The sequence below is a fragment of the Dryobates pubescens genome, chromosome 5 (genome assembly GCF_014839835.1).
Source record: "Dryobates pubescens isolate bDryPub1 chromosome 5, bDryPub1.pri, whole genome shotgun sequence".
Lineage (NCBI taxonomy): Eukaryota > Metazoa > Chordata > Aves > Piciformes > Picidae > Dryobates > Dryobates pubescens.
Genome location: NC_071616.1, coordinates 14407727 through 14434938, shown reverse-complemented (window position 1 = coordinate 14434938; position 27212 = coordinate 14407727). Strand labels below are relative to the sequence as shown.

General features: G+C 49.1%; 1 protein-coding gene across 1 annotated transcript; it reads left to right on the top strand.

The window, feature by feature from the left end:
- Positions 1-40: 40 nt before the first annotated feature.
- NEMF (nuclear export mediator factor) lies at positions 41-26921 on the top strand. Its single transcript, XM_054161635.1, has 33 exons — positions 41-162; positions 1436-1504; positions 2359-2461; positions 2827-2952; positions 3032-3180; positions 4081-4148; positions 5771-5857; positions 6580-6656; positions 8439-8509; positions 8596-8671; positions 9693-9755; positions 10578-10655; positions 11001-11209; positions 12379-12564; positions 13784-13847; positions 14452-14540; positions 15095-15198; positions 15902-15964; positions 16945-17057; positions 18226-18283; positions 18654-18712; positions 19191-19311; positions 19681-19954; positions 20725-20767; positions 20853-20902; positions 21232-21379; positions 21961-22038; positions 22120-22311; positions 22775-22807; positions 24531-24637; positions 24711-24754; positions 24838-24917; positions 26574-26921. The coding sequence occupies exons 1-33, from the start codon at positions 104-106 to the stop codon at positions 26649-26651; spliced, it is 3219 nt and encodes a 1072-aa protein (XP_054017610.1). The 5' UTR covers positions 41-103; the 3' UTR covers positions 26652-26921.
- Positions 26922-27212: the final 291 nt, after the last annotated feature.

Sequence of the window (27212 nt, the reverse complement as noted above, 5' to 3'; positions counted from 1 at the left end):
AAAGATTTGGTGCCGGGCGCGACCCGTAACGGGGCCGCGGCGCAGGCGCGCAGTGGGATGCCTGGCGGTGCTGTCGGTGAGACCGGGTGGCGGAGCCGGAGCGATGAAGTCCCGCTTCAGCACCATCGATATCCGAGCGGTGCTCGCTGAGCTCCGGCAGAGGTACTGCTCCCTCGGCGCTGACTGACTCCTTTCCCGCTCTTCGCGGCCCCGAGAAGCCTCTCTCCCCTCAGCAGGGCTCGGCCTGGCGGTTCTTGGCCCTGGCCCAGCTGCCCCAGGTGCCCCGGACCCGCCGTGGCATCACGGCTGCGTGGGGCGGCCCAGCTCCGTATACAGCCCCGCACTGCCCCTCCTCGGTGCCCTGCCCTGCCTCACCCCTGCTCTGCCCTCCTCCTCTTGAGGTACCCGTTTGTGTTCCCCGCGCGTCCCGTCCCTCCCCCACCATCGGCACAGCCCTGCGCATCTCCCCTTTATCTGCTCTACCCACCTCCGGTCAGCTATGGTCCTTCGCAGTGCCCCATCTGACAGTTCTGCCAGCCCTCCTCCCTCCCCAGGTCGCGCCCCACCTTTCAGCCCTCCCCGATACTGTTTTGCTTTGGGGTCATTGCACCATCTCCATACAGAGACTGTGTCACACTCTGGGGAGCCCAGCCCCACGCTTTGGCTGCACCTCTGTCATGTGCTGCGGCAGCACAGGGCCCGTCTGCGTCCCCAGCACATCTCTGCCACTCGGTCCTCTCTGCCTCTCTTGTTACCCTATCAGGGAAGGCCTGGTGCTCTTCTGCCCCCTCTCATTGTCCTACTTATGTCCTCCAGCCTCTCCCTGGGGAGCAATTGAGTGCTCTCCTTTTCCTGTATGCATGGGGAAGGCCCGCTAGTTTGTCATTTATTCTCCCACCCAGCTGAGAAGCTCCAGTGCTTCTCAATCCATATCCCTAAGGAGCTCTGATACCCTTTTGGTGTCCAGGGCAATCTGCATATTCAGCCCCTTGGTGACCCCCTCCCAAACTGTTTCTGTGCTTGTGCTGAGACTACCAGTGCCCCATGCTTGCAAAGGGCTCCCTGAGTGATGCAGAATTAGTCCAGAGAAGCAAAGCATTCTGATATAACCAGTACATTTTGTATCCCTGCTACAAAGAGGAATGCTTGCAGGAGCTGGCAGCTTGGCCTCCATCATGTATTAGAGATCCAAAAGCTCTTTGGTTGCAGCCTGTTTAGCTTGTTGCACTTTTTTCATAGCAGTTTCTCCATTTCTTGGTTGTTTGGCTTCCAGCTCCTTCTGTTAATCTTCCTTTGCTGCCTCTTTGGTTACTGCTTGGTAATTCATCATGCCGCTCACTTCTCTATATTTTAATTACCACTGGGAATTATTTTTTCAGCCACTTGTGTGGTTTGTATGCTGCATTCTCCAAAGCATGTGTTTTCTTTTTGACAGCTTATTGGGAATGAGAGTAAACAATGTTTATGATGTGGATAATAAGACCTATCTCATCCGCCTTCAAAAGTAAGACCTTCTTCACCTTTCTTTGTGCTGTGGCTGTCCATGTCAGAACTAGATTTTGTTGTACATATGTAATTTCTGTTGACACTTGTGTGGCTTTTCTGATGGCTTTTCAGTGAAATTCTGCTGTTCCCTGGTAAAATGCAGTAATTTTTACCCAGGAATTTCTCAGGAGGGAGCATATGAAGGGTGAAATACTGCAGAAAACATACAAAAGTCCAAAGGTGTTGGAGCAAAACCACACAATTGCCTTTATTTCTTTTTATGTGGGGAGGGAATAGAAGAATTGGAAGAATGAAGAGCAGAATTGGTGATCCTGGTGCTCAGGCCAATTGGGAGGTATAGCTGATGTCATGTCATGAACCTGCCCATTCCATCAGTGTCTGGATGGAATTTTGCTCATCTTTGCCTCCACTTGTATTGGAGAATGTTTAACTCCATTTGGCTTGGCCAAATTACACATGAACTTAAGGGCATCTGATCTGGTTAAAGATGTCCCTGCTCACTGCAGAGTTGGACAAGGTGAGCTTTGATAGTCCCTTCCAACCCAACACAGTCTATGATTCATTCTAAAAGACATAGAGATGTGGTGCTGAGGGACATGGTTTATCACCAGACTTGGTAGAGTTAGAGAAGGGTTTGACTGGATAATCTTAAAGGTCTTTTCCAACTCAAACTGTTCTGTGATGTCCTTTTGCTGTCTACAGCACTGTTCAATCAGCTTTTCCAGCTCATTATTTTCTGTTGGTAGTGTGCTGCTGGTCTGTGGTGCTCTGATCTCATTCCAGTGCAAACTGGTGGGTGGTGAGAGGTGGCTGCTCATGTGCCAAGTGTTTGAGTCTTTGTTTTGTTTACAGACCAGACTGCAAGGCCACACTGCTGCTGGAATCTGGTATACGCATTCACATGACTGAGTTTGAGTGGCCAAAAAACATGATGCCATCCAGCTTTGCAATGAAGGTAAACTCACTCAGAGTTTCTTCTTGAGAAGGTGGCTGGATATCAGAAAGCAATTCTATATTCTTAACTTGGAGTCAGGAAAACAGGAAGAGGAATTGAGACGGAGGGGAAGGGTGGCAGGAGGTGAGATGGAGGGGGAAAGAGCGGCTGGAGGTGAGGCCGAGGGGGAAGAATGATTTGGGTTGGAAGGGACCTTAAAGATCAGCTAGTACCAGCACCCCTGAGATGGGTGTTCTATTAGATCAGGTTGCTTCAGGCCCTGTCCATCTTTCCCTTCCAGGGAGAGGGAAAGGGATCTTCAGGGATCTTCAACACCCATCAGGTCTGCTTGTATCATCTCACAGACATTTTTGCTGTCATTACAGTGCCGTAAGCACTTAAAGACCAGGAGGCTCGTCAGTGTGACACAGCTGGGGATAGACAGAATCGTGGACTTCCAGTTTGGGAGCGATGAGGCTGCTTATCACTTGATTGTTGAGCTGTATGACAGGGTGAGTGTGGTGTTGCCACGCTGTAAGCAAGGACCTGAGCACACGGCTCTGCTGATGGTCCCCTCTGGTGCGCTTGCAGGGTAACATTGTCCTGACAGACCATGAATACATCATTTTAAACATCCTGAGGTTCCGCACAGATGAAGCTGACGACGTCAGGTTTGCAGTTCGGGAACAATACCCAGTGGACAGTGCAAAAGCTCCTGCCCCTCTGCCAACCCTGGAAAGGTAATTGCTTTTAGATGGTGTTTCTACTGGAATAAACCCAAATTCCATGGAACTGTGAAAGGCAGCTTCTCTTTGAGTAGTTCTTTCACAGAATCTCAGCATGGTGTGGGTTGGAAGGGACCTCTGGAGATATCCAGTCCAACCCCCCTGCTAAAGCAGCTTGTCCAGGATCACAATGTGCAGGTGGGTTTGGAATCTCTCCAGAGCAGGAGACTCCACAGGCTTTCTGGGTAGCCTGCTCCAGGACTCACTAAAGAAATTTCCCCTCACACTAAAGAAGTTTCTCCTCATCTTCAGTTGGAACCTCCATTGCTGCTGCTGGGCACCACTGGCAGGAGCCTGACCACATCCTCTTGCCCCCAGCCCTTTAGTTATTGATCAGCATTGGGAAGATCCCCTCTCAGCCTTCTGCAGGCTAAGTAACCCCAGGTCTCTCAGCCTTTCCTCCTCACAGAAATGCTCCAAGCCCCTCAGCACCTTTGTAGCTTTTGATGGACTTCCTCAAGTAGTTCCCTCTCTGTCTTGAACTGGAGAGCCCAGGACTGGACTAGTACTTCAGATGTGGTTTCACTAGGTTAGAGGGTAGGAGAGTAGAGGGTAGAGTGGAGGGTAGGAGAACCTTCCTTGATGTGCTGACCACATTATTTTTCATGCACCCCAGGAGACCATTTTCCTTCTTAGCCGTGAGGGCACATTGCTGGCTCGTGGTGAACTTCTTGTCCACCAGCACTGCACAGAGCTGCTTTCCAGCAGCTCAATCCCTAACCTGTACTGGTGCTTTTCACATTTATAGGCCATTTTGCATTTCCATTTTGGAAACTGAAAATGTTTTGTAGCAATACATCATAGCCTTAAACCCCATTGTCCTCTGGCATTACTGCTCTCTGTTACCCTTCACAGGTTAACTGAAATAATCTTGAATGCACCCAAAGAGGAACAGCTGAAGAGGGTTCTTAACCCACATCTTCGTAAGTACTTGTGTGCTATTAGAAAACCAAGTGGGGTCAATACACATCATGTTTAGAGGATGAAGTTGTGGAGAGTCCAACCCTGGAAATGTTCAAAGCCAGGCTGGATAGGGCCTTGAGCAACCTGGTGGTGTGGCACCACAGGTGCCACCTGTCTGTGGCAGGGGGGTTTGGAACTAGGTGATCTTGAAGGTCCCTTCCAACCCAATCCAGTCTGTGGTTCTGTGATCCTGGAAATCTGAACAACTTCAAGCAGTCTTCTCTGTTTGATGTTGTCAATGACAATCTGTTTGAAAACTGACAAACAATAGAAGCCTTTGAAAACAGAGGAGATTTTTTTGATTCCAAGCCAGCTGAATGAAGAGATGGGTCTTGCCATGATCCTGCAGCAATGAAGATCTGACAGTATCTCTGTTAGACCTCTGACTTGATGCATTTTGCTCAGTGTCTTATCTTCAATGGAATCAAAGTGGGACTTTTTACAAGGATTTGTAGTGGCAGGATGAGGGGGAATGGATTGAAGCTGGAAGAGGGGAGATTTACACTGGAGATTAGAAAGAAATTCTTTCCAGTGAGGGTGGTGAGACACTGCAATACATTGCCCAGGGAGGTCACGGATGCCCCCTCCCTGGAGGTGTTCCAAGGCCAGGCTGGATGAGGCCTTGAGCAGTGTGGTCTAGTGGAAGGTGTCCCTGCCCATGGCAGCGGGGGTTGGAACTAGATGATCTTGCAGGTCCTTTCCAATCCAAACCATTCTATGAATCTCTGAATCAAACAGGAGATAAAAGTGTAAAGTCAGGGCAAGGATGTTGGTAGGAAGTGGTTGGAGGATGCTAGTGCCACCAGTCCCTGAAGTGGTGACCAGTGTGGTAAATCCAGGATGCTTGATGTATCTAGGTGTTCTCTGGCAGCCAGGCAAAGCCCATCCTCCTGGTATATTGTCACCCAATCCTAGACTTTTCCCAGTTCCAGATGAACCTAAGCACCCTGGAGAAGAGGAGACTGAGGGGTGACCTTATTACTCTCTACAACTACCTGAAGGGAGATGTTGGTCTCTTCTCCCAGGCAGCCAGTACCAGAACAAGAGGACACAGTCTCAGGCTGCACCAGGGGAGGTTCAGGCTAGATGTTAGGAAAAAGTTCTATACAGAGAGAGTGATTGCCCATTGGAATGGGCTGCCTGGGGAGGTGGTGGAGTCACCATCATTGGAGGTGTTCAGGAGAAGACTTGATGGGGTGCTTGGTGCCGTGGGTTAGTTGTTTGGGTGGTGTTTGATTGGTTGATGGGTTGGACGCGATGATCTTGAAGGTCTCTTCCAACCTGGTTTATTCTATGTATTCTATTCTATGTATTCTATATTGATACCCTTAAGTATGTAAGAACCAACCAGCTGTGAGATGAAACCCAGGCAGGGAGCATTTCTTAGAGAACCACCACAATTACCTGTTTTTCCTGGGCTCTGCCTCCTGAATTTGGGACCATAACTCCTTCCCTCTCCCCATCCTAAGGACTGGCTGCAGTTCCATGGCTCTAGCTTGTTGAAACACAGCATTTCAGTATGAATAGAGATTTCATTGTGAATGTCTTCTACTGATGATTCTTCACTATGTTCTTTTAACAGCTTATGGAGCCACTCTCATTGAGCATTGCCTTCTAGAAGTTGGATTTCCTGGCTCTGTCAAAATCAATCAGCATATGGAAAGTAAAGGTTTGTAGGAAAGAATGTTTTAAAGGCTGTACTACATCCCTGGTCATTTTGATGTCTGTATAGTAGAGACAGAAATGAGGCTTCCTTAAAGCTCTAGTTCTGACCATCTGGTTTTATACTATTAATGTTTTTAAGTCAGGGAGCCTCGCTGTTTACATTAAAACTCTTTAATTATGCATATATCATAAATAAAACATCAAAGTCCTCCTCTAGTCTAAATGATTTTGTAATGAGGGGAATTCTGGCCATGTAAAAGGTTATTTTAACATTAAACAAAGTCATCATTGTAATGTAAAAATCCCCATCTTCCTTTATTTGCAGCAAACTTGGTGGGGATTTGATAAAGCAGCAGCTTCACTTCTATTGGAAAAGTACAGTCAGAGCATGTTTTCCTGTAGTCTTATTTTTCTTGTGTGCTTTGTATTTGCCATAATTCAAAAGGATTGCAGTATGGTGCTGTAATAAATCAACTTTCTAGCAAACAGCTTGTTCAGAACAAGCAGTGATAGCTGTGGTGAAGTGCCAGGATTGAAGAAATGTCTGGGATGTTATTCTTGAGATAGCCTAGAATCCTTCTTCACGTGGTTAAGGTGGACAGGTTGCTTCAGGGACTGAAGAGCAGTTGCTTGGGTCTTCTGTTGATTTGTTTTGTGCTGTGTTTAGATAAAAATATCTTTCTGGTTTAGCTCTTCTAAAATACTCCTCCCCTTTTCTCTCTGTAGAAAACATTGAAAAAGTGCTCACTGCTTTAGAGAAAGCTGAAGAATATATGGCACTGACTGACAACTTCAGTGGGAAGGTGGGTCCCAGCCGGGCAGCTTGGTTACCAGTTAGGCAGGAACTGCAAAGCTCAACAGGGAGGCAGGTGTTGCTCAGCACTTGTTTTGGAGGCTTTGCTTTTGGGGCCAGATTCTTTCCAGTGGTGCCCAGTGACAGGACAAGGGGCAATGGGCACAAACTGGAACCCAGGAGGTTCCATCTGAACAGGAGGAGAATCTTGTTTGGTGTGAGGATGCTGGAGCCCTGGAGCAGGCTGCCCAGAGAGGTTGTAGAGTCTCCTTCTCTGGAGAGATTCCAAAGCCACCTGGACACTGTGATCCAAGCTGCTGTGGGTGCCCCTGCTTTAGCAGGGAGGCTGCATGATCTCCAGAGGTCCCTTCCACCCCCACCATGCTGGGATTCTTTGTTCCTGGTGTTACAACCTTCAGATTTTACTGTGAGCTTGGGCTCCAGGTAGTGACTGGGTATAAAAATTGTTGCCTTGCACTGGATATGCAGCAATTAAATCATTTACAAGCAGATGATGTATGAGAACTGGGCTTGTGCTTCAGTAGCACTGCCCTGGTTTCAGCTGGGAGAAAGTTAATTTTCCTCCTAGCAGCTGGTGCAATGCTGTCTCTTGAATCTAGTGTGAGAATTGTGGTGATAAGACACTGATGGTTCTGTTGTAATTAAGCAGTGTTTATACTAAGACAAGGACTTCTCAGCTTACGCCCTGCCAGCAGAGCCTGGGAGTGCAGAATGAACTAGAAGGGGGGACACAGCAAGGACAGCTGTCCCAAACTGGCCAAAAGGATGTTCTGTACCATATGACATCACAGCCAGTATATAAACTGGGGGGAGCTGGCTTGAGGAGTGGCTGGGCACTGATCAGCAGGTGGTGAGCAATTGTATTGTGCATCACTTGTGTATATTTTATATATTTAGTATTTTCCCTTCCTTTTCCCTCCTACCAGACTAGTTTTTATCTTAACCTATTTTCTTTTGGGTCCAGTTCTCTCCCTCATCCCACTGGGTGGGGAGTGAGCAAACATCTGTGTTATGCTTAGCTGCTGTCCAGGGTTACACCACAACATTCATGTGAAGCTTGAGGAGGAGAGATTTAGACAGTGAGGGTGGTGAGACACTGGAACAAGTTGCCCAGGGAGGTTGTGGATGCCCCCTCCCTGGAGGTGTTCATGGCCAGGTTGGATGAGGCCTTGAGCAACCTGGTCGAGTGGAAGGTGTCCCTGCCTATGGCAGGGGGATTTGCACTAGAAGATCTTGAAGATCTTTTTCAACCCAAACCATTTTGTGAGTCTGTGTAAACTCTGCATCTGTGTGAGATGCTGTAAGATTGTGCTGGGGTTTCTAAGAGAAGTCCACTTCTGTTTTTTCTGGAAGAAGTTGGAGTCAAGACAAACAGGAGATCAGGGCTTTACTTGGTGAGACACAGCACTTCTGCCACAGAGTCTCCCTGATAGAATGATTCAGTCTCATGCTGATTTGGATATTAGGAAGAAGTCCTAAGAGGGTGGTGGAACACTGAAACAGGTTGCCTGGGGAGGTGGTGGAGGTCCCATCCCTGAAGACATTCTTCAAGGTCAGGCTTGCTGGGGCCCTGTAGCTTTCTGTAGTTGCAGATGTCCCTGCTTACTGCAGGGGAGTTGGACTAGATGACCTCTAAAGGTCTCTTCCAACCCAATGCCTTCTATGATTCTATTCTATGATCAGTCAGCACCTAAAACTTGCTGCCTTAGCAAGATGAGTGGGAATCCTTTTCAAAGACAGATGCTGATGATGTATTTCTATGTTCTTTTAGGGTTACATTATCCAGAAAAAGGAGAAAAAGCCAAGTCTGGAAGCAGATAAACCAGCAGAAGAGATCTACACGTAAATAGTTGAAGCCTTTCTTTTTCTGCTGTTCTGTATAACATCAACTAGTTTTCAGGTGATAATATCAAATGTGTATTTTACAGATATGAGGAATTTCATCCTTTCTTGTTTTCTCAACATGCAAAATGTCCCTACTTGGAATTTGACTCATTCAATAAGGTACAGTGCTTTTGCTGATACTGTACTTAAGTGCTTTAGTTGATGCTAAAGAGTAATTAGATAAGTTGCTAATGAAAACATAGACCTTGGAAGAGATGATGGATTTTGTGGATAAAGTGTTTTACACAGAAAAGGCCAACTAAAGCAGAGCCTTTAGGCTGCTCCTGAGCAGTGCTGTCTCTGTGAGCTCGGGTCCCATGGCTGAAATAAGGCTTGTTGCACTGACTGGAAGTGTGCATGGAACCTGGGCTGATGCAGCTGTTACCAGCTCAGACACTGAGTTATTGCTGGAGGCAAACAGTCATCACATTTATACTTCTCCCAGTTACTACTTTGAAAGCTTGAGGCACTTGACTGAGTATGTCCTTGAAGTGCTATTTCTTCCTGGGCCTTGACTCATGAACATCTGAAATCATTAACTGCATGTTGTTCCTGACTTTGATCTCCAGAGTTCCGTTTCACTTTCCTAGCCATGCTTCGTGGCTGAATTGCTGCCATTATTTTCACACTACTGATGATCCAAACAGCCCAAAACCTTCCTCTCCTTTAGTTTTAAGCACTCTCTCTGGCAACTTGAACACCAGAAGCAGTTCTTGGGCATATTTTTTGGGGTTTTTGTGTGTCTTGTTTATTATTACTTTTAAAATTGACTTATTGAAGCAGGAGGAATTCCAGACAGACAGGTCTAGATTTGCAGTTCTTTAACCTGAAGAGCACAGTGTCAAACTGCAGCTTCATTTCCACCATTTCCTAGCAAAAAATACCCACCAAAACCAACAGCAAAATGGCCTGTAGCTTTGACAGTTATTTACTTGTGCATAACCCCTGGTTTACAGTGAGACACATACTTGAGGGTCTTGCTGAACTCATCTCATGCAAAGGTAAAATGGAGGAAGTTGTCACGTTTTTCTTCCCTCTTAGTGCTTCACAGCCACCTCTTGTGAGCAAAGCCACCTCTGTCTGCTTGTTCCTGGTGTAAGTTAGCAGCTTGGGGATTCTGATAGCTGATTTTCTCTTACAGGCAACAGATGAGTTCTACTCCAAGCTGGAGGGACAGAAAATTGATCTGAAAGCCCTGCAGCAGGTATGTTGTCATCCAAGACTGGGGCAGCTGAAGTGGCTCTCTGAGCTTCCAGTGATTCACTTGGTTCTTGTAGCCTGTGGTGAGGGAGGTCTCATTCCTTATTTTTGCTGTGGAACTCAACAGAATGCATTTTGGTTGGAAAAGACCTTTAAGATCATCAAGTCAACCATTCTCCAACTCTACCCAGTCTGGTGCTAAACCATATCCCTCAGCACCACATCTCTGCCTCATATAAACACTTTCAGGGATGGGGATTCAGCCACCCACCTGGGCAGTCTGTTCCAGTGTTTTAGATTGCTTTCAGTGAAGAAGTTTCTTCTAATGTCCAACCTAAACCTCCTCTGGTGCAACTTGAGGCCATTTCCTCTTGTCCTATCACTTGTTGCTAGGGAGAGGTAACCAATCCCCACCTAGCTCCAGCCTCAGAGAGCAATGAGGTCTCCCCTCAGTCTCCTTTTCTCCAGGCTGAACAGCCCCAGCTCCCTCAACTGCTCCACACCAGACCTGTTCTCCAGACCCTTCACCACCTTTGTGGCTTTTCTCTGGCCATGCTCCAGCACCTCAGTGTTTTTCTTGGATTGAGGGGCCCAAAACTGAACCCAGTACTCAAGATGTGGCCTCACCAGCGGCGAGTACAGGAGGGCAGTCACTTCTGTGGTCCTGTTGGTCACACTATTGCTGATAGTGATACATTCTTGATAGAGTGCTGAGTCTGTGGTAGTCAGGGTATAGGTTTCAAGATGTGTGATGTTGGTTCTGCTGGGATTACAAGTCATATAATTGATTTTCTGTTAATTTGTTGTTGCTGTTTTTTTCTTGAAGGAAAAGCAAGCCTTGAAGAAACTTGAAAATGTCCGTCGTGACCATGAGCACAGACTAGAAGCTCTCCAGCAAGCTCAGGTAAGACTCAGCTGCCCTGGTGCACCCAAGTGCAGGACCCAGCACCTGTCATTGTTGAACCTCATCCCACTGAACTCAGCCCATGGATCCAGCCTGTCCAGGTTGCCCTGTAGAGCCTCCCTACCCTCAAGCAGATCAACACTCTTGCCCAACTCGTCGTCTGCAAACTCACTGAGGGTGCCTCAGTGCCCTCGTCCAGATCACTGATAGAGATATGAAAGTGAGGAGGCCCCAGCACCCAGCCCTGTGAACACCTCTCAGTATTCATTAATACATTTGTTTTCTTCTAAAGACTTGCTGAATGTGTTTAACTTCAAAAGCTATGAACTTCTTTCTCTCCTTAAGGAAGCTGATAAGATAAAAGGAGAACTTATTGAAATGAACCTGGAGATCGTTGACCGAGCCATCCAGGTGGTCCGGAGTGCCTTAGCCAACCAGATAGACTGGACAGAGATTGGAGCCATTGTTAAAGAGGCTCAAGCCCAGGGAGACCCTGTTGCAAGTGCAATCAAAGAGTTAAAGCTTCAGACAAATCACATCACAATGCTGCTGAGGTAAGGACACTGCAGGTCACTGGTACCAAATGCAGGTCAGACTGGCGGTGGGAGCTGTGTAGGACACAGGCGTCGTCTTAGCTTGTGCTTTGGTACTGGTCAACAGGTCAAGGGAGGTGTTTCTGTCCCTCAGCATTTCTCTGGAGAAACCACATTTGGAGCACTGTGTCCAACTCTGGAGCCGTCACCACAAAACAGATATGGACCTGTTGGAGTGGGGCCAGAGGAGCCCACAAAGATAATCAGAGGGCTGGAATCCCTCTGCTGTGAGGCCAGCCTGAGAGAATTGGGGTTATTCAGCCTGGAGAAGAGATGACTCCAGGAAGACCTTCTGGTGGCCTTTCAGTTCTTAAAGGCATCAGGAAGCTTGGGATAGACTTTTGAGCAGGGCATGTTGTGACAGGACAAGGGGTGATGGGTTTGAACTAAAGGAGGGGAGAGTCAGATGAGAGAAAGAAGCGATTTTTGAAGCTGAGGGTGGTGAGACCCTGGCACAGGTTGCCCATAAAGGTGGTAGATGCCCCATCCCTGGAACTATTCCAGGTCAAGTTGTTTGGGATTCTGAGCAACCTGCTCTAGTTGCACATATCCCTGCTGACTGCAGTGGGGTTGGACTAGATGACCTTGAAGGGTCCCTTCCAACCCAAACCACTCCATGATTCTATTTAAATCATTCAGTTTTTCTTACAGCAGCATGAAGAGAACAGAGTTGTTTGAGCAGAGGGTTGCTTCCTTTTCTGCTTTCAAAATTAATAGTAATTAGATTACCATAACAGCTTTTCTTTTAGTATTTTTAGAGTCTGTCTGACTTTATTCTAAACCACTGGAAGGTTTCCTTAAGCAGCATAGGTCCCAAGCTCCAGCAGTTTCTGCAAACAAAGAATCACAGAATCAATTTCTTCCTTTTGATAGAAGAAATTGATAGAAGAAATTGCCTTGGGAAATGGTGTTTCCTTGGAAAACCTGTGTTTTATCTTCTGCTTTGGTTTTCTTTTTCCTTCTCAAGCTTTGGCTGACTCTAAGACACCAACAGGCTTGTGTGTAAGGCATTCTGGGTTCCTTAGTCCATACTGAGTCCTCATGAGAGAATAAAAGCAGGAGTGCATTGCACTGGGGGTGAAAAATAATCCCTTCTCCTATCTTAATCATATGATGCCATGTGTTTTTAGGAACCCATATGTGTTATCTGAAGAAGAGGAGGAGGAGGATGCTGCTGATGTAGAGAAAGAAGAAACCGAAGAACCAAAGGGAAAAAAGAAGAAGAATAAACCTAAACAGCTGAAGAAACCCCAGAAGAACAAACCATCGTTGGTTGACGTCGATCTCAGTCTGTCTGCTTATGCCAATGCCAAAAAGTAAGATTCCAAGTGAAGGGCAGAAGCTCCTGCATGCCAGGAATTCTTAGTGGCATCATCATAGGAAGCAGGACTCTCTATGTCTTCTTAGAAATAAAAATTAGAAACTGAAATGGGTAGCTTGCACTGAGCTCTTGTGCATCCTCAGTAAGTTTGCAGATGACACTAAACTGGGTGGGAGTGGTGATCTGCTTGAGGGTAGGAAGGTTCTACAGAGCCACCTGGTCAGGCTGGATCAATGGGCCAAGGCCAGTGGAATGAGGTTCATCAAGGCCAAGTGCTGAGTCCTGCACTTGGGTCACAACAACCCCATGAACACTCCAGGCTTGGGGCAGAGTGGCTGGAAACTGCCTGGTGGAAAAGGACCTGGGGGTGTTGGTTGATGGCCAGCTGAAGATGAGCTAACAATGTGCCCATGTGGCCAAGAAGGCCACCACCATCCTGGCCTGGATCAGTGAAAGTGTGGCCAGCAGGATCAGGGCAGGGACTGTCCTCCTGTACTCAGCATTGGTGAGGCCAGACCTTGAATACTGGGATGAGTTTTGTGCCTCTCGCTCTGAGAAGGACATTGAGGTGCTGGAGCATGTCCAGAGAAGGGCAATGAAGCTGGTTAAGGTTCTAGAGCACAAATCTTGTGAGGAGCAGCTGAGGGTTGTTCATCCTGGAGAAAAGGAGGCTGAAGGGAAACCTTACTGTCTACAATTCCCTGAAAGGAGGTTGGAGCCAGGAGGAAGTTGGTCTCTCCTCCCCAGTGTCAGGTGATAGAGGAAATGGCCTCAAGTTGCACCAGAGGAGGTCTGGGTTGGATATTAGGAAAAATTTCTTTCCTGCAGGAGTGATCAGGCATTGGGAACAGGCTGCCACCCCTCAAGGTGTTCAAGAAAGGTGTGGGCATGGCTCTTTAGGATGTTTCATGGTTATGATGGTTATTTTGAGCACAATTCTGTGTGGTGACCCATGGAACAAAACAGCAGCTTTTGCCACACAGACTTCCTCTGCCTGCTCTTCTCTGGGGAAGACCAAGACAAAGATTTGGACTGTAACAAACAAACAAAAACCCCAAACCAAAACAAAACCATCTTAAAGCTGAATACTGAACAACAGATACAGAGGATTGTGATTGAGTACCTTTTGAAAATGAGGGGTTGTGGTAGGATTTCAGGTTATGGATTGTGGGATTTCAGATGATTCTGGATACAAACAAAGTCCTGTTTCACAGGTACTACGATCACAAAAGACATGCAGCTAAGAAAACTCAGAAGACAGTGGAAGCTGCAGAAAAGGTATTTCTTTTTCCTGTGTTTTTAGGAGATAATTTAAATGCAGGGATATTTAAAGAGGCAGAGAGATTTAAATTCAGAGCTCCTGTCAGTAGTCAGTGGAGAATCCTGATGTGGTCTTAGCAGCCCTAATAAGATAATGAAGTTAAAAACCAGCCAGCCAGGGTTGTTTCATTCTTGAGTTTGTACTCTGAGGATCACAGATCCCTGCTGTATCATCTGGTTTCCACCAGGACACCTTGTGGAGATACTGACAGAGCAGTGCTGATGGAGGCAGGAGGGCAGAACTGGGGAAATCCTTACAATAAAGAGCTCAGTCACTCTCCTTGGAAGTGTTGCAGACACAGCACTTTGGGATGTGGGTTAGTGGCCACAATGGTCCTAGGGTTGATGGTTGGACTCCATGCTCTTAGAGGTCTTTTCCAATCCAAACAACTCTGTGATTCTCTGAAGGTTTTAAGGCATCTCTCTTGCAGGTGCATGAGGGGCATGAGGCCTGCGAAGAGCAGTAGATGCTCAGAGACATTTCCTAGCAGCTTCCCTGCTGTTCAGTTGACACTGTGGTGATTCCTGTGCTGGCTTTTCATGCTTTCTGTCTTCTCTGCAGGCATTTAAATCAGCAGAGAAGAAGACGAAGCAGACCTTGAGGGAAGTGCAGACAGTCTCCACCATTCAGAAGGCCAGGAAGGTCTACTGGCAAGTGCAGTTTCATTACCTAAGGACCTGTCAATGTGCAGATTTAGGACCGGGTCAGGCCGACTTTCCACTGGTGTAGAAGTGGAGCTCACCATGAGTTCCACCTCAAAATGAGGAAAAATTTCTTTGCTGTGAGGGTGCTGGAACCCTGGAGCAGGCTGTCCAGAGAGGTTGTGGAGTCCTTCTCTGGAGAGATTACAAAGCCACATGGCCATTGTGATCCTGGGCAGGCTGTTGTGGATGATCCTGGTTTAGCAGGTGGCTTGGACTGGATGATCTTCAGAGGTCCCTTCCAACCTTCACCAGTCTGTGAATCCTTGAAGAAGGCTTTATGGTGATGCTGTTTGTTTCTTCTCAAAGCATCTTTGGCAGGGCTGTTGTATTTGCACCATGCCTTGTTTTTATGCCCCAGGCATGTGCATCGATGTGAAACTGCAGTTTCTGCAAGTTGTAGATGCTGAGATGGATATTCACAAAAGCATGGCATAAAGATCTCTGCAAAGTTCTGTTAGTCCCAGGTGTTTTTCACACAATGGGTTGTTGTCATTTGCCAGGTTTGAAAAGTTCCTGTGGTTCATTAGCTCAGAGAATTACCTTATCATTGCTGGAAGAGATCAACAGCAGAACGAGCTGATTGTGAAGCGCTATCTAAAACCAGGTGAGTCTGGGTTTTGTCTTGTCTTCCACTTTGTAGATGCACAAGGGTGACATGGAAAGGTCTCTCTGCTTTGTTCTTAGGTAGGTTCTTAGGTGAAAGGGTATTTTGGTGACACTGACTCCTGAGGACTGTGTTGTCCATGGAGTGCTGGGGCTCTGCTGTGGGAGGCTGGATCCTCATCCTCTGAGGGATAAGAGTAGGAGCTGATTGTGTCCAGTTCTGGGCTCCCTAATTCAAGGAGGACAGGGACGTGCTGGGGAGGGTACAGCAAAGGGCTACAAAGATACTGAGGGAACTGGAACATCTCTCTTCTGAGGAAAGAATGAGAGAATTGGGGCTTTCTAGTCTGGAAGAGAGCAGACTGAGGGAGGATCTGATCAACGCTGATCAATACTTCAAGGGAGGGTGTCAGGAGTCTATTTTCAGTAGTGCCCAGTGACAGGACAAGGGATAATGGGCACAAACTTGAGGTCCCTTCCAGCCTCTACCACTCTGTGATTCTGTGTGATACTCTTTGGAGCAGAGGAACCAGCGAAGGAGCTGGGGCAGCTGGGATGGACTAGAAGTCTCCCGTGTCCTCTTCCCATTCTGCTCCTTGCAGCCATAGTAGCTGTTTCCAGCTAACATGAGAAACCCTCACCTCAGCTGGAGTGCTCTGTGTAGCTGCCACATGTGTGACTGATCCAAGCCACTTCTTTTCCAGGGGACATCTACGTGCATGCCGATCTCCATGGAGCCACGAGCTGTGTGGTCAAGAACCCATCAGGTACCTTCTGCAGGGCTGATGCAGGAACTTGCAGAACCCTGGGGACACTGTGACTTGGCAGTTTCTGTATTGCATCTCTGAGCCCAGGCTGGTGCTCACCTCACAGTGGTACTCAGCTCCAGCTGACCCTTCCCCTTGGGATGTCAGAGGCAGTAGTTCTTCCAAGGCTGGGTTGTCACTGACTGCTGCTGCTCCTCAGCCATGACTGGTTGCTTGCAGTTGATCACTTAAGCTTCTGGTGGGAAGGACTCATGGAGATGTGCCTGCAGAGGCAAGTGATACTCGCTGGCAGAGGTGGTGGTGCCAGTGCTTGCTGCTGGACACAGAGCCTGGCATCCTTCTGAGGCTTTGATTGGTGGCACAAGCACCACATGATCTCAGCCACAAAGTGTTAATATGGTGGGATGGCTCTCACAGGAGACCAGATGTGCAAGCCCTACCTGTGTCCCATTGCTGGGAGGTGGTGGAAGGTGGTCTTCTGTTGTTGGGAGAATAGTCAGCCTGGCCAGGCTGGAGAGTTGGGCAGAGGTAAACCTCATGAAGTTCAACAAGGACAAGTGTAGAGTCCTGCCCCTGGGGAGAAATAGCCTCTGCACCAGTACAGGTGAGGGGTTTAAGCCACCCGGACATTGTGATCCTGGGCAAGCCACTGTGAGTGTCCCTGCAGGGACATTGGAATGGATGATCGCCAGAGGTCCCTTCCAAACTCCACCATGCTGGGATTCTGGGATAGTTCCTGCTTGCTTGTGGAGCTGAGCCATAGCACAGGTGGCTTCAGCCTCCGTTGGGAGCTGTGAAGAGCAGTTGTTGATGCTGCCTGTGCTCTGTCCATGCTGTCTTCAAGCTGAGCCAGGCCTTGTTATCTCTGCCCAAAGCCCCTGGAAATTCCACATGCTGGATTAGGCCACACGTGGAAGCTGCAGAATTTCATGTGCTGAGCATGGATCATGTTGTCTGACATGCTGGCTGTCACTTCACAGGTGAACCTATCCCTCCTCGGACCCTGACAGAGGCAGGCACCATGGCCTTGTGCTACAGCGCCGCCTGGGACGCCCGCGTTGTCACCAGTGCTTGGTGGGTCTCCCACAACCAGGTAAGGACACTCCTGCAACAGCTTTGCAGGCAGCACATCTGAAGGATCTGGGGTGGGAATGCAGATGAAGTGTCTGTGTCTGCAGAGTACTGTGTCCAGTCTGCACTCCCTGGTTCAAGGAGGACAAAGATGCTGAGGGGACTGGGACAGCTCTTTTATGAGGAAAGACTGAGAGGCCTGGGACTGGTTAGTCTGGAGAACAGCAACCTGAGGGGCATCCCATCAATGCTGATCAATACTTGAAGGGTGGGTGTCAGGAGGATGGGACCAGTCTATTTTCAGTGGTGCCCAGTGACGGGACAAGGGGCAGTGGGCACAACCTTGAACATAAGTCGCATCTAAACGTGAGGAGGAACTTCTGGAATTTAAGGGTGCTGGAGCACTGGAGCAGGCTGCCCAGAGAGGTGGTGGAGTCTTCATTCTGGAGACATTCAAAACCCACCTGGACATGTTTCTTTGTGACCTTCTCTAGGTGATCCTGCCTTGACAGGGACTCGATGGTGTCCAGAGGTCCCTTCCAACCCCTACCATTCTGTGATTCTGTCTCTGTGTGGGAACTGATCCATGTGGGGGAAAATTGTCTCTGATACTGTTCCCTGTGGGTCCTCCCTGGCACTGCCACACTTTGGGACAGAGGCAGAGGAGAGCCCTTGGTGTGACATGCATATCATACATCAAAATCAAGGTCATGGTGCTTTAGTTCTTGTTTCCTGAATAAGTCAGTTGCTGTCCCAGGACTTCTAAGACATAGTGCCAGTAGCTGGGTGTTGAGCTGAATTGTATTGGGAAGAAATGCTTTAGAGGTAGGGTAGTGAAACACTGGAACAGGTTGCCCAGGGAGGTCACGGATGCCCCCTTCCTAGAGGTGTTCAAGGCCAAGTTGTCTGGGACTGTGAGCAGCCTAGTCTTGTGGAGGGTGTCCTTCCAGGGGTGTTGGATGATCTTTAAGGTTCCTTCCAAGCCCATTCTGTAAGTCTGTGAATCTCTTGGGAAAATACCCTACACAGGACAGGAAGAACCTCTTTGGACACAGGGTCCTTCTGCAGAGCTGTCCTCATAAGTTAAAAACACAGCTTGCTTGAACGTTGCTTTTGTTTAGAGCTGCTCCTGCCCAGCCCTGACCTGTGCCAGGTCCCCTTTAGAGTATGTCATGGTGTCTTTTTTTCAGGTTTCTAAAACTGCCCCTACAGGAGAATACCTCACTACTGGAAGTTTCATGATTCGAGGTGAGACAAAGGAACAGTATGAAGCAGACATGAGGGGTTTGTCTGAAGATGCTGTGTTGGCCTGCAGTGACAGCCACCTGAGGTGCTTCCCTCACCCTGGCAGCTGGCAGATTGCTCTCTTCTCCTGAAGATCCATTCTGAGCAGTTTAGGCATTATCAGGCAGCTGCAGCAGCATTTCCAGCTGAGCCCTGGGCAGAAGACCATTAGCTAAATTGCTTTTGAGTTTCTCCTGATGTTATCTAAGAGACAGAACAAGCCCCAGTGTCATTTTGATGGTAGCCTGAAGCCTCTGATCAAAAGGAATTTTGAAAACCCATCAAGTAGCACAGCTGCTAAACCTCCTCATGAGAACCTATCTTTGTTTTTCAGGGAAGAAGAATTTCCTTCCACCTTCTTACCTGATGATGGGCTTTAGCTTCTTGTTCAAGGTACTGCTTTCCCTGTGCAGCTCCTGCTGGCTTTTGTCATTTGGTTTGAGCTGTAGGAGGCTTCTTTTCTGCTTCTTGCTTATCAGTGTATTCCCAATTGGTTTTCCCACTGGGACAAATCCCATAAGAAGCTGTTTGCTGTAAACGACTCCACTTTCATTTCCATTTCCCCCCACTTTGCACTGTCTTCACATAAAACAGACACTGAACATTACTACTTCTGTTTCATTTTGATAGCAGCTCTGTTGGAAGCAGGTTTTGGGAGCCTGCTGGTGGTGCAGCTGTGCATGCCTCTCCTCACTGGCTCTGCTTTCTGGGTTGTCTGATGGGTTTCAGTGTGCTGGTTTCATCTTCAACCCACCACACCTTTTAAACAGCAAAAAGTGCTCAAAGGGAAAGAATAAAGCTGGGTCTGGCTCTGAACTGGCTGGTGAAGGAGCTAGTGCTGGCATGAGGTGAAGGCCTCTCTTGGTGCTAGGTGGATGAAAGCTGTGTTTGGAGACACCGAGAAGAAAGGAAAATCAAAGTGCAGGAAGAGGATGTGGAAACGGTGTCCAGCAGTGCCAGTGAACTGATGGCTGAAGAAGTGGAGCTCTTAGGTACAGTGGATGTGACAGATGCTGTGTGCACTGCTGATGACTTGGATGGGACTTTGGGCAACCTGGCAGGGTGGGTCAGACTAGATGATCATAGAATCTTAGAACTGCTGAGGTTGGAAGAGACCTTTGAGAGCATCAAGTCCAACCACTGGCCCAGAGCTCACGATACCACCGATACTGCTAAGCTGCTACCACTTAGCCATGTCCCTCAGCACCACATCTATCTTTAAGGTCTTCAAAGTCTCTTCCAACCCAAACCATTCTGTGATTCTATGACTGTTTGGGGTTTGGCACCGAGTTCCCTGCACTGTTAAGGGTCATTTTGGCACTTCACACATGAGATGTGTTTTCTTCATGTGTCTGCCCTAGATGGAGGAGACAGCAGCAATGAAGATGAAAAAGCAGAGTGTCAGGAAGCATCAGAGGATGTGGAAGCTGTGCCTGAGGGTAATCATCATGAGGATGTTGCTGATCTCGACCAGGATGGGGCAAGCACACCTCCTCCTCCAGAGGGTGACTCTGAAGAGGAGGATGGAGAATCTGAAGATGAAGTGGAACACCCAGAGTCAAAGAGTGAAGTGAAGGAGGAAGAGGTGAATTACCCAGATACAACCATCGACCTGTCACATCTTCAGTCTCAAAGGTGAGTGAAGAAGCAGCTGCTTTGTCAGCAGTGGGGACACTTCTGAGGGGCTCCAGCCTCTTCAAATGCTGCCCAGATGAGGGCTAGGAGGAGCTGCCATCACTTCTTTTGGTGCTCAGCTCTGTAGGCAGAGTGCAGGGCAGCAGGCCTGGATGGTGGGAACAGTGCCATACTGGGTGCCATTCCCTGCTTTTGTCCTGCATGGCTGTTTGTGGGCTGCTAGCTTTGGACCTCTCTCCCAAATCCCAGGGAGATTGGGTTCTTTCATCTCTGCTCTTCCCTGTTCTGGCCCAAGCATCCCACCACACACTGATTTTACTCCTCAGGAGGTGGCTTCCCTCATTTTTCTTAGAGCTGCCAGAAATTGAGTCACGAGTTGTTCTTCTCTGCCAGGCTGGTGCTGATTTACTGCTTTGCATGTGGCTGCAAGATGAGCTTGTCCCTGGAAGTGGCAATCCTTAGAGGGTGTGAGGAGATGGGATTGAGTGGGTGGAAATGGGAAGCTCTGCTGGACCTACCACAGCCCATGCTGTACCAGGCTGTCTTTGTGGTTTGTTGGTATACGAGCATGAGACAAGCTGGCAGAGATCTGATCTGGTTTTGTAAATCCCAGTGGTGTTCCTCCTTCCATCTATCCACTGGGATTTTCAAGAACCAGAAAGCTGAAAGTGTGCTACAGTCAAGGCAGCTAATGTCTGGGCTGTGCTTGACAAGTCCATAGCTGAGCTGCGCCACGTCTGCTGATGAGCTCCATTTCCATCTCCCCACAGATCCCTGCAGAGAGTCATCCCCAAAGAGGAAGAGCCCAGCTTGGTAAGGTGCCAGCTGAGATGTTTGGCAAAGGGCAGTGTGGACTGCTGCTGGACATGGTGTGCTCTAACTGCCTTTCACTTCGCAGATTGACAGCAAGTCCCAGGGGCGAAGGCATCTGTCTGCCAAGGAGAGGAGGTGAGAACCTCTTTGTGTTTGCTGTGAGGTGAATCCTTCCTCTCTGTTGCCTCTCCAGGGCTTCACTGCACCTCCCAGTATGAGCTGGTTCATGCTCATTGCCCATCCTGCATTTCCAGTGTGGGTTCTGCCACTGGGATGGTGCCTCCTCCTGTCCTTTGGGAGTGCTGGTTGTGAACAGTTTCTTGTGTACTTAAGAGGTTTTCCAGAGAAGGGGTTGGTTACTCCCAGTGTACCTGCCTCAGGTTCCCCTGTAGCAGGGAGGTGGGGTGGCACTGCTGGCAGAGGTCACAACAAGAGCCAGTGTGTCAACTCATTGCTTTCCTTAGAGAAATGAAGAAAAAGAAGCAACTAAATGACTCTGAGAACTTGGAGTCTCTTGAAGACAAGCAGAAAGAGACAGAAACACAGCCTCCCCCGGCTCCCAGCAGCAACAAGGGTGTGCCAGCCCCTCAGCCCATCAAGCGAGGCCAGAAGGTAGGCTGGAACCAGGTTTACCTACGGGTTCAGCTGTTGCCATGTGAAGTGTGGGCAGAAATCCCAGGTTTCTGGTGGAGGGCTGTGGCTGCCTGATGGAATCACAGAGTCACAGACTGGTTTGGGTCAGAAGGGACCTTTCAAGGTCATCCACTCCAACCCCCCTGCACTCCACAGGGACATCTGCAACTAGAGCAGGTTGCTCAGAGCCCCTAACAACCTGACATGGAATGGTTCCAGGGATAGGGCTTCAACTTCTATGGGCAGCTTGGGACAGTGTCTCACCACCCCCATGGCAAACAATTTCCTCATTCTCTCCACTCTTTTGGTTTAAACCCATCAACCCTTGTCCTGCCACAGGCCCTGCTGAAAGATTGTCTCCATAGTTTTGGGCTTTTGACTGGTCTGGTGGCATTGAGCATGTTGTTTTCCTCACTGAAAGCACAGTCTCTTGGCTACTGGTGAGCTGCTCAGTAGACTGGGAAGGAAAATGCACGTGGGGTCAGCAACTAGGAGTTTGTGGATTCAAAACTCTGCAAAAGTCAGTGTTTCTAAAGCTGTTGGTGTGTTCTCTTCTGCAGAGTAAAATGAAGAAGATGAAGGAGAAGTACAAGGACCAGGACGAAGAGGACCGGGAGCTCATCATGAAGCTGCTGGGGGTGAGTGAGAGAAGTTCTGCCTTCCCCTGGGGCAAGGTCACTTGGTCTGTTAGCTCTGACTACATCTGTGTGTCACCACAGTCTGCAGGGACAAACAAGGAGGAGAAAGGAAAAAAAGGGAAAAAGGGGAAGACAAAAGAAGAAGCAAAGAAGCAACAGCAGAAAACCAAGGCTGTGCGTCGTGGTGCTGGAGGGGGCAAGGAGACACTCCCAGCAGGAGTCCTGCTGCATGATTCACAGGACCCAGACATGGAGGAGCAGCAGGATGAGAAGGTGAGCAGCACTGAATCTCAGCTGGTCCCTTGGAAGGGACCTCATCTAGTCCAACCCTCCTGCTAAAGCAGGGCCACCCACAGCAGCTTGCCCAGGATCACAATGTCCAGGCGGCTTTGCAATCTCTCCAGACCAGGAGACTCTACAACCTCTCTGGGCAGCCTGCTCCAGGGCTCCAGCACCCTCACACCAAACAAGATTCTACTCCTGCTCAGATGGAACCTCCTGGGTTCCAGTTTGTGCCCTTGTCCTGTCACTGGGCAGCACTGAAAAGAATCTGGCCCCATCCAGACATGGGGAAGTGCTGCAGCTCTCCCCTTTTGCTGTACCAGTGTCACTGCAAGGACCAAGTGGCTTTGTGTGGTCTGCTGGTAAATGAATTGATTTCCTCCAGGGGCTGGGGGAGAAAGCATGAAGTTGTGTGCTCATTTCAGCTCTGATATCTCCTTCTTGTTGTTTACAGGAGGAGCAAGACCAGGATCAGCCAGGAGTGGAGGTAAATGCTCATCTTTGAAGCTAAGTGATGAGGAGAAGGCTTCATTCCTGCTGGAAGCTGGTGGGTCCTGCTGCAGCACGCAGCTTGCTGTGAGCAGCGCAAGAGGCACAGGCTGTCAGCTGCTCTTAGTAGTCCTCTTCTTGCCTCGTGGCTCTTTGAACCCAGCTTTCCTCTATTTTCATCAAAACAAACTCTTTTTTTGGTAGGGGGCTTCCAAGAAAGCTGGAGAGAGATTTTACAAGGACCTGTAGTGATAAGATGAGGAGGAATGGACTGAAGGTGGAACAAGGCAGATTTAGAATGGATATTAGGAAGAAATTCTCTAGTGAGGATGGTGAGACACTGGAACAGGTTTGCCCAGAGGGGCTGTGGATACCCCCTGCCTGAAGGTGTTCACGGCCAGATTGGATGAGGCCTTGAGCAACCTGGTCTAGTGGAAGGTGTCCTTGCCCATGGCAGGGGCTTTGGAATTAGATCATCTTTAAAGTCCCTTGTAACCCAAACCATTCTGTAAATCTATGATTCTATGATTTTTCCTTTTCTACCCTGTTTCTGGCATAGAGAAACTAAGGCCTGACACACTTGTGCCTTGCATTTGCCTCTGGAGGTGTCTCAGGGCTGGAGGATGGCACAACACGATGCACTGCTACTTCCTCATTAGTTTACAAGTTGATTTACATATAAAATGGCTTTAAATTTTCTGTAATTACAGGCTGGGGGTGTTGCCCAAGGCAAGGTTTCCTCCTTTAGATTCTTTAATGAAGGAGGATAACAGTTGTTTGGAGGTGAAAGGTGTTGGTGATGCCCTGAAGGCCTAACTACATTTTGGGGGGTCCTGTTTGATTCATTTGAAAATAAATTCACCCTGTTTCAAATGATGTGATTTTAGTAATCAAAGATCATAGAATCCCAGACTGGTTTGGGATGGAATGGACCTCTCAAGAATACTCACTTCAACCTCCCCCTGCAGTCAGCAGGGACATCTGGAACTGGAGCAGGTTGCTCAGAGCCACAACCTGACCTGGGTTCCAGGGAAAAGGCTTTCTACCACCTCTCTGGGCAACCTGGGCCAGGGTCTCATCACCCTCAGTGTCAAAAATCTCTTCTCTCTAGTCTAAATGTTCCTCTTTCAGTTTAAACCATCACCCCTTGTCCTGTCACAAGAAGCCCTGCTCCAAAGTCTGTCTCCAGCTTTCTTAGCCCCTTTAAGCACTGAAAGGCCATCAGAAGGTCCACCTGGAGCCTTCTCTTCTCCAGGATGAACAGCCCCAAATCTCACAGTCTGGCCTCATAGCAGAGGGCTCCCAGCCCTCCCATCATTGCTGTGGCCTCCAGTAGCCCTGCTCAAACAGGTCCATGTTTCTGCTGTGCTGAGGACTCCAGAGCTAGATCCAGCACTGCAGCTGGGGTCTCAGCAGAGCAGAGGGGCAGAATCCCCTCCCTCCACCTGCTGCCCATGCAGCTGTGGATCACCCCAGGGCACAGCTGGCTCTGGGCTGTGGGGAGATGGTCAGTAACAAGTTGGAACTTGGTGATCCGATGCCAGTGACATGATGAAGCTAAACTGAGTCTGGTTTGGTTCTGACACATAGTACCTGTGGAACTGCAGTTGTAGTTCAGCTGGAAGGGAAGACGTCTTCAGCCTCTGTCCCCAGTGAAACCAGTAGGTAGGTGTTGGGGGGATGCGCTCTGGTTTCACAGTGAAGCTACTTTGCCCATGCAGGAGGGTGAGGCCTTGCTGGACTCCCTGACAGGCCAGCCACACCCCGAGGACATCCTGCTCTTCGCTGTCCCCATCTGCGCTCCCTACACAGCGATGACGAACTACAAGTGAGTGGCAGCGCTTGGGGTGGGCAGGGCGTGCTGGCTGCTGCCTTCTCACAGAAACCTTTTCTTCTTGAAGGTACAAAGTCAAGCTCACTCCAGGCACCCAGAAGAAGGGAAAAGGTACTGTACAAAAGCTCTGGAGTCCTTCTCAGCACTCCAGCAGGTTCTTAGGGCCTGGTTGAACGTTTTCTGTGTTTTCACAGCTGCCAAGATCGCCTTGCACAATTTCATGCAGTCGAAAGAAGCCAGCGCGAGAGAAAAGGACCTGTTCCGCAGCGTGAAGGTGACTGCCCTCTCTGCAGGCATTCTCCACAAACACAGCAGCACCACAACTCACAGTCACAGAAGGGTTTGGGTTGGAAGGGACCTTAAAGATTATCTGGTTCTAACACCCCTGCCATGGGCAGGGACACCTCCCACTAGACCAGGTTGCTCAAGGCCTCATCCAGCCTGACCTTGAACACCTAGCATCATTTTGGGCTGAAATACTCCCAAACCCAAGGCTTTTTTTAGCAGGGTTGTGTTTCTCAGTGCTGCTGTGGAAGAGGCACTGCTTAGGCTGGAAAGAGTCACAGAATCAGAATGGGTTTGGCTGGAAAAGACCCTTAGGATCGAGTCCAACCATTCTCTAACAATGCTGCTCCAACCATGTCCCTCAGCACCACATCGCTGCCTCTTGCACACCTCTAGGGAGGTGTTTAAAAGCTCCCTGGGCAGCCTGTTCCAGGATTGCTAATGTATTGGGCACGAGGCTCCTGTGCTGTGTATAGTGTCTGACAAAAGTGCCTTCTCCCAAGATGCCCTCTAGTTTTGGGAGGGGGAATTTCCACTGCCCCTGGCAGTGTGTGGTGGAAGAGGCAGCTTCTTGGCACTGGGAGTTCACAAGGCTCATGGTGGGCTCTTGCCTGCCCCTGTCCCCTAGCAGGGTGCTTATTGTGGGCTGGGTAAGTGTCCCTCTGCTTGGGAAGGTCTTACCCCCATGATGCAGTTTTCTTCTCCATTCTTGCCCATTCTACCATTTCCCCCTCAAACTGACCCCATCAGCCTGCAGTGCTCACATACCTGCCACTTGGGAGAGGGTTAGTTCCTTGCTGGGCTCTTCTTCCATGGATGTCAGCTGTTTGACCCAAAGTCCTCTTGTTCCTCCTGTGCTGCCTGTTGTGACTTTCAGTCCCGAGGTGTTTATTTCACAGAATCCCAGCATGGTGGGGGGTGGAAGAGTCTGGTCCCATCCTCACCCCACCCCCAGCCTCTAGCTCTTGCTGAGGGGAAGATCCCTTCCCAGGCTGCTCTTCTCCAGGCTAAACAGCCCCAGGTCTTCCAGCCTTTCCACTTCACAGAGATGCTCCAGGTCACTCAGCATTTTTGGACTCAGAACTTGTCAACCACTTACTTCATGTCAGTGATCCTCATCTATGGGCTGCCTGCTGGGCTGTAATGCCTCAGTGATTAGAAGCTGAACAGCAGCAGTCACAGTGTTGACTTTGTGGTACTTTGCTACAAACACCACAATTAATGGTCAGCCACCCTGAAGGGAACAGTCAGGGACCTGCTGACCCAGCCCATCCCAGTGGAATCGATGCATGGAAGCTGCACAGACATTGAGACTTCAGTTAGCAAAACCCAGTGAGAGGGCAGAAGCCCCCACATCAGCTTCGTATTCATAGACTCATTTGGATGGGAAGGGATCTTCATATCATCCAGTTCCCACCTCTCTGCCACGGGCAGAGACACCTTCCACTAGACCAGGTTGTTCAAGGCCACATCCACCCTGGCCCTGACCACCTCCAGACAGGGGGCATCCACAATCTCCCTGGGCAGCCTAGGGCTGAAGATGGCAGAAAGAGGCACATCAGCTCCTGCCAGTGAACTCTGGAGTGAGGATGGATGGTGTTCATACACAGTCTGCTGTCTCCAGTCTCATCCTTTTCTTTTGTAGGACACGGATTTGTCAAGAAATATTCCTGGAAAAGTGAAAGTGTCTGCACCTCACCTCCTGAACAGGAAGAAGAAGTGAGCCTAGAACTGGACTTCCCACAGGCACGCTGCTGCTGCGGTCAGAATCCAGTAGCTGGGACAGACGGACAGACCTGGACTGAATTTGGGTTCCGTGGGAACACCATGGGTCAGAGGGACTCCAACAGCTCCACACAAGTAACATAAAAGCACCCAGTAAAGCACTGGCTTTTGGTCAGTGAGCTGATCTCACCTGCTTCCTTCTCTAAGGCCTTGACCACTGGAGCTCAGCAGCTCCTTCCCCACACCCTGGGGAAGAGGCAAAGCCCTGCCTTGGTCTGCCACAGCAGAACTCAGTGGTGGTTGCTCCTTATCCCTGCTGCTTCCCTCTGCAGGAGACTGGAGTTTCTAGCAGGCGTGGGACAGTATCAGTGCAAAGTACTTGAGAAAAGGGAGTTTTATTCTTCCCCAAATGTGCCCTTGGCTGCCAGGAGATGGGAGGTGTAGCCCCAGCTCTTAGCTCTCCAGAGCATCTGCTCCCACCAGTACAGCCCAGCTGGGCCATGCAGTTATTGCCCCTGTGGAGGTGAGGAGGAGGCTGCCTAGAGAGTTGTGGAATCTT

Bases quoted from the DNA above. Each gene is read 5' to 3' on its own strand.
- NEMF (XM_054161635.1), top strand. From the start codon at position 104: ATGAAGTCCCGCTTCAGCACCATCGATATCCGAGCGGTGCTCGCTGAG. The intron at 19,955-20,724 runs GTGAGTGAAGAA...ATCTCCCCACAG, and splicing joins TCACATCTTCAGTCTCAAAG to ATCCCTGCAGAGAGTCATCC. The intron at 24,755-24,837 runs GTACTGTACAAA...GTGTTTTCACAG, and splicing joins CACCCAGAAGAAGGGAAAAG to CTGCCAAGATCGCCTTGCAC.